This window comes from Notolepis coatsorum, assembly GCF_963971535.1.
Source record: "Notolepis coatsorum genome assembly, chromosome: 17".
In the NCBI taxonomy this organism is placed as follows: domain Eukaryota; kingdom Metazoa; phylum Chordata; class Actinopteri; order Aulopiformes; family Paralepididae; genus Notolepis; species Notolepis coatsorum.
In genome coordinates this window covers 84,729,162-84,735,347 of record NC_140181.1, presented here as the reverse complement: position 1 = coordinate 84,735,347, position 6,186 = coordinate 84,729,162, and the positions used below count along the sequence as shown (strand labels likewise).

Below are 6,186 nucleotides of genomic sequence, written 5' to 3'. Positions count from 1 at the left end.
CTCGATCTCTCAGTGGCGAGGAGTAACGCGTGGGAGGCTCACGCTGCCCCCGACACTTCCTGATTCTACTGCGCAGGCGCACCAACCAACTTGTAGGAGTCGCTTGTTCACAACGTTCGATCCCCACCCTTCAGTTTTCCCTCCCCGTAATACGGCCAATGTGTATTACTGCGGACGACCAGCTAAACTGAAAACAATGTGGAGAGCTGGATTCGAACACGCGAATCCTAGCGTCTCCACACTGGTGGCGAGTGCCTTGCCCACTACACTACCTAGCCGCCCTAAATTAAACGTAATCTATAGCGCCAGCCCAGCGTCAGAAACATAAACATAATCTATAGTGCCAGCCCAGCGTCAGAAACATCAACATAATCTATAGCGTCAGAAAATTAAACATAATCTATAGCGCTTCCAGCCCAGCGTCACATCAACATAATCCTATAGCGCCAGAAACATAAAAATAATCTATAGCGCCAGCCCAGCGTCAGAAACATCAACACAATCTATAGCGCCAGCCCAGCGTCACATCAACATAATCTATAGCGCCAGCCCAGCATCAGAAACATAAACATAATCTATAGCGCCAGCCCAGCGTCAGAAACATCAACATAATCTATAGCGCCAGCCCAGCGTCAGAAACATCAACATAATCTATAGCGTCAGAAAATTAAACATAATCTATAGCGCCAGCCCAGCGTCACATCAACATAATCTATAGCGCCAGAAACATAAAAATAATCTATAGTGCCAGCCCAGCGTCAGAAACATAAACATAATCTATAGTGCCAGCCCAGCGTCAGAAACATCAACATAATCTATAGCGCCAGAAACATAAAAATAATCTATAGCGCCGCCAGCCCAGCGTCACATCAACATAATCTATAGCGTCAGCCCAGCGTCAGAAACATAAACATAATCTATAGCGCCAGCCCAGCGTCAGAAACATCAACATAATCTATAGTGCCAGCCCAGCGTCAGAAACATCAACATAATCTATAGCGTCATAAACATAATCTATAGCGCCAGCCCAGCGTCACATCAACATAATCTATAGCGCCAGAAACATCAACATAATCTATAGCGCCAGAAACATAAAAATAATCTATAGCGCCAGCCCAGCGTCAGAAACATAAACATAATCTATAGCGCCAGCCCAGCGTCACATCAACATAATCTATAGCGCCAGCCCAGCGTCAGAAACATCAACATAATCTATAGCGCCAGCCCAGCGTCAGAAACATCAACATAATCTATAGCTTCAGAAACATAAACATAATCTATTGCGCCAGCCCAGCGTCACATCAACATAATCTATAGCGCCAGAAACATCAACATAATCTATAGTGTCAGAAACATCAACATAATCTATAGCGCCAGAAACATCAACATAATCTATAGTGTCAGAAACATCAACATAATCTATAGCGCCAGCCCAACGTCAGAAACATCAACATAATCTATAGCGCCAGCCCAACGTCAGAAACATCAACATAATCTATAGTGCCAGCCCAGCATCAGAAACATCAACATAATCTATAGTGCCAGCCCAGCGTCAGAAACATAAACACTTCCCCTGCAGAGCGGATAGATGGAACATTTCATGATTTTCAGTAGCAGCTGTTGAATGATTATTTTCTCCCCATGTCTGAACAGCCCATTAAGCGCCTGCTGTTTCCCCAGGAACTCTGCTTTAGTGCTCAACATGCATTAAGTTGCTGCGAACGTCGTCTCATGTCAAATTAATGGTTTTCCAGGGTCTTCGCCTCAGACCAAGAGGAGCTATTTTTAAACTTTTTACCCTCTCTTATGGGTTGTCTTGGAAACCAAGCATGTGTGACCTCCCTAGTTGGGGCTGATTGTTCTGTCTGAGTTAGCGAAGTGCCTGAAGGACATGGCAGTTAGTTTTTTTACGGCTGCCCCGGCACCCCCCACCCCCACCCTGCAATAACCCCAACACAACCAATACAAGGGATGGAGTTCACAGGGTTAAAGGAGCCAGTGGCAGCTGTCGCATCTGAAGAGAAGGGGATGTGATGGTGTTGGGTTCCTGACATGGCAGTCGACTGCTCCTCAAAACGTCCTGGTCAGCTCCTACATGTCCCTCCTGTCTCCTCAGATGATGGGCCGTACTCCAAGGGAGGCAAGGAGTCCGGGGGGACTGCCTACTCGCATTCCTCGCAGAGACGCAGCCTTTCAGGTACGCTACGAATCATACGTCTGTTGTTGTTGTCAGTGCTGTTGTGCCCAATTCACTTGTTGGAGAATAGTCCTAATGCCTTTGACTGAGACGTTGATTGTGTTTACGTGTACGCTATGGAACGAACTTCCCACCAGTTAGGACAGCCGAAAGCCGACCCATCCTTCGCCGTCGACTAAAAACACACTTCTTCAATCAATATACAATTTTTAAAACAAAACAAAACAAAAATAAACCTAACCTTCGTACTGTCTTCTACTATCATGCACTTTTCCACTAATTAATCTTCCTTGTCTATAATACTACCTACTATACGAATATGTCTCTACTACTATGCACCCAAGTTTCAACACTGTTTGATCAACATTATTACTCAGCTGAAAGTGTTGTACCCTTCCTGCTGACTTGTTGTACAGAACTTGTAAGTCAGAACTTGTAAGCGTTCAGCTGCATTCTTTTCTTTGACGTTGTCCTGTTTTGAATATCTCATAAATGCTTAGATAAGGTAGAGAGAGAGTGCTTGCGCTGCAGACCTGTCATTGGTACTGAGTCTCCCTCGGTGGAGCTCGTTTAGCGCGAGTGAACAGCGCAGCACAACGTGCCGTCCCCCCCGCGCCTCCACGGGACCAGAGGGAGTCCTGACGAGGTCCATGTCCCCCCCCGCGCCTCCACGGGACCAGAGGGAGTCCTGACGAGGTCCATGTCGTCCCCCCCCGCGCCTCCACGGGACCAGAGGGAGTCCTGACGAGGTCCATGTCGTCCCCCCGCGCCTCCACGGGACCAGAGGGAGTCCTGACGAGGTCCATGTCGTCCCCCCCTGCGCCTCCACGGGACCAGAGGGAGTCCTGACGAGGTCCATGTCGTCCCCCCCCGCGCCTCCACGGGACCAGAGGGAGTCCTGACGAGGTCCATGTCGTCCCCCCGCGCCTCCACGGGACCAGAGGGAGTCCTGACGAGGTCCATGTCCCCCCCCCCCCCGCGCCTCCACGGGACCAGAGGGAGTCCTGACGAGGTCCATGTCGTCCCCCCCCTGCGCCTCCACGGGACCAGAGGGAGTCCTGACGAGGTCCATGTCGTCCCCCCCTGCGCCTCCACGGGACCAGAGGGAGTCCTGACGAGGTCCATGTCGTCCCCCCCCGCGCCTCCACGGGACCAGAGGGAGTCCTGACGAGGTCCATGTCGTCCCCCCCGCGCCTCCACGGGACCAGAGGGAGTCCTGACGAGGTCCATGTCGTCCCCCCGCGCCTCCACGGGACCAGAGGGAGTCCTGACGAGGTCCATGTCGTCCCCCCCGCGCCTCCACGGGACCAGAGGGAGTCCTGACGAGGTCCATGTCGTCCCCCCCTGCGCCTCCACGGGACCAGAGGGAGTCCTGACGAGGTCCATGTCGTCCCCCCCTGCGCCTCCACGGGACCAGAGGGAGTCCTGACGAGGTCCATGTCTCACAGCGCCACAGGCGCTGATCCCTCAGCGCTGAGGTCAAACTCATTCTGATCCATCCACATCGGAGATATGGGATATAGCGTTTCAGTGGATGAAAGGGGATGATTATTCCTGTTTTTCTTTCTTTATTTTCTGTTTTTAATTTTTTTTTAAATTTATGCATTGAATTTCAGCCCATTGTCAGAATTTACTGGTGGGCTACAGAGCTGACCCCCCCCCCCCCCCCCCCCTCATCTCTCTCTCAGTCTACTGGTGGGCTACAGAGCTGACCCCCCCCCCCCCCTCATCTCTCTCTCAGTCTACTGGTGGGCTACAGAGCTGACCCCCCCCCCCCCTCATCTCTCTCTCAGTCTACTGGTGGGCTACAGAGCTGACTCCCCCCCCCCTCATCTCTCTCTCAGTCTACTGGTGGGCTACAGAGCTGACCCAGAGCTGACCCCCCCCCCCCTCATCTCTCTCTCAGTCTACTGGTGGGCTACAGAGCTGACTCCCCCCCCCCTCATCTCTCTCTCAGTCTACTGGTGGGCTACAGAGCTGACTCCCCCCCCCTCATCTCTCTCTCAGTCTACTGGTGGGCTATGGAGCTGACCCCCCCCCCCCCCCCCCCCCCCCCCCCCCCCCCCCCCCCCCCTCATCTCTCTCTCAGGCCCCGTTTAGACGGAAACGCTAGCAGGTGAATCCGCAAAAATATTTTTTCGGATGTGCCTTTCGTTTATACGGAAACGGCGTTTTTACGGGGTGAAACCGCAAAAAAGTGAGACTACCTTCCAGGGTGGAATTCCTAGAAACGCAAAAGCTTTGCGCTCTCGTCTAAACTGTTAAACCGTATAAATCTGTTAAAACGATGACGAAAGGGTTGTCACGGCTCTGGTCGCGCTTACTGCTTACGTCATAGGTAGCAGGTATGCGCCAGTAGCCGAGACGTAAACAAAGCAAGTATGTCTGACTATATATCAATGGAGATCACCTGAAGGCTACATTGGCAGTACTCTTAACCCTTTCACTGCCACACGACAGAAGGTTAACCCTTTACTATCACACAACCGGCTGTCGTGTGGCAGTGAAAGGGTTAAATACACAAGAATCTGTCCCGCGGCGTGAGTGGACCCACTGTCTGCGAGTGACTCTGCTTTGGTCCAATCACATTCCCCATCCACAGTCTGCGTGTGACAGCGGGGTTCGTCGTTACAGCGTCGTCTGCACGGAGAATTCCACCCAAAACGCTCGTCTAAACGTAAAATTAAAAGTGAAACCGCAAGATGACTTCTGTTCTGTTCACAAAACGCTCGTCTAAACGTAGCCTCAGTCTACTGGTGGGCTACAGAGCTGACCCCCCCCCCCCTCATCTCTCTCTCAGTCTACTGGTGGGCTACAGAGCTGACCCCCCCCCCCCCCCCTATCTCTCTCTCAGTCTACTGGTGGGCTACAGAGCTGACCCCCCCCCCCCCCTCATCTCTCTCAGTCTACTGGTGGGCTACAGAGCTGACCCCCCCCCCCCCCCTCATCTCTCTCTCAGTCTACTGGTGGGCTACAGAGCTGACTCCCCTCCCCCTCATCTCTCTCTCAGTCTACTGGTGGGCTATGGAGCTGACCCCCCCCCCCCTCATCTCTCTCTCAGTCTACTGGTGGGCTACAGAGCTGACCCCCCCCCCCCCCCTCATCTCTCTCTCAGTCTACTGGTGGGCTACAGAGCTGACCCCCCCCCCCCCTCATCTCTCTCTCAGTCTACTGGTGGGCTACAGAGCTGACCCCCCCCCCCCTCATCTCTCTCTCAGTCTACTGGTGGGCTACAGAGCTGACTCCCCCCCCCTCATCTCTCTCTCAGTCTACGGGTGGGCTACAGAGCTGACCCCCCCCCCCCCCTCATCTCTCTCTCAGTCTACTGGTGGGCTACAGAGCTGACTCCCCCCCCCTCATCTCTCTCTCAGTCTACTGGTGGGCTACAGAGCTGACCCCCCCCCCCCCCTCATCTCTCTCTCAGTCTACTGTGGGACTACAGAGCTGACTCCCCCCCCCTCATCTCTCTCTCAGTCTACTGGTGGGCTACAGAGCTGACTCCCCCCCCCCTCATCTTCTCTCAGTCTACTGGTGGGCTATGGAGCTGACCGCCCCCCCCCTCATCTCTCTCTCAGTCTACTGGTGGGCTACAGAGCTGACCCCCCCCCCCTCTCTCTCTCTCAGTCTACTGGTGGGCTACAGAGCTGACCCCCCCCCCCTCATCTCTCTCTCAGTCTACTGGTGGGCTACAGAGCTGAACCCCCCCCCCCCCCTCATCTCTCTCTCAGTCTACTGGTGGGCTACAGAGCTGACCCCCCCCCCCCTCATCTCTCTCTCAGTCTACTGGTGGGCTACAGAGCTGACCCCCCCCCCCCTCATCTCTCTCTCAGTCTACTGGTGGGCTACAGAGCTGACCCCCCCCCTCATCTCTCTCTCAGTCTACTGGTGGGCTATGGAGCTGACCGCCCCCCCCTCATCTCTCCTCAGTCTACTGGTGGGCTACAGAGCTGACCCCCCCCCCTCCATCTCTCTCAGTCTACTGGTGGGCT

The 6,186-nt window shown here is 53.9% G+C and overlaps 1 protein-coding gene across 1 annotated transcript in view; it reads left to right on the top strand.

The window, feature by feature from the left end:
* grip2a (glutamate receptor interacting protein 2a) overlaps window positions 1-6,186 on the top strand; it is a gene marked incomplete at both ends in the record, with an annotated part of 104,738 nt that overhangs the window by 21,338 nt on the left and 77,214 nt on the right. The window contains 1 exon segment of the mRNA XM_084333531.1: window positions 2,117-2,197. Coding sequence (XP_084189657.1) covers window positions 2,117-2,197 — 81 coding nt within the window.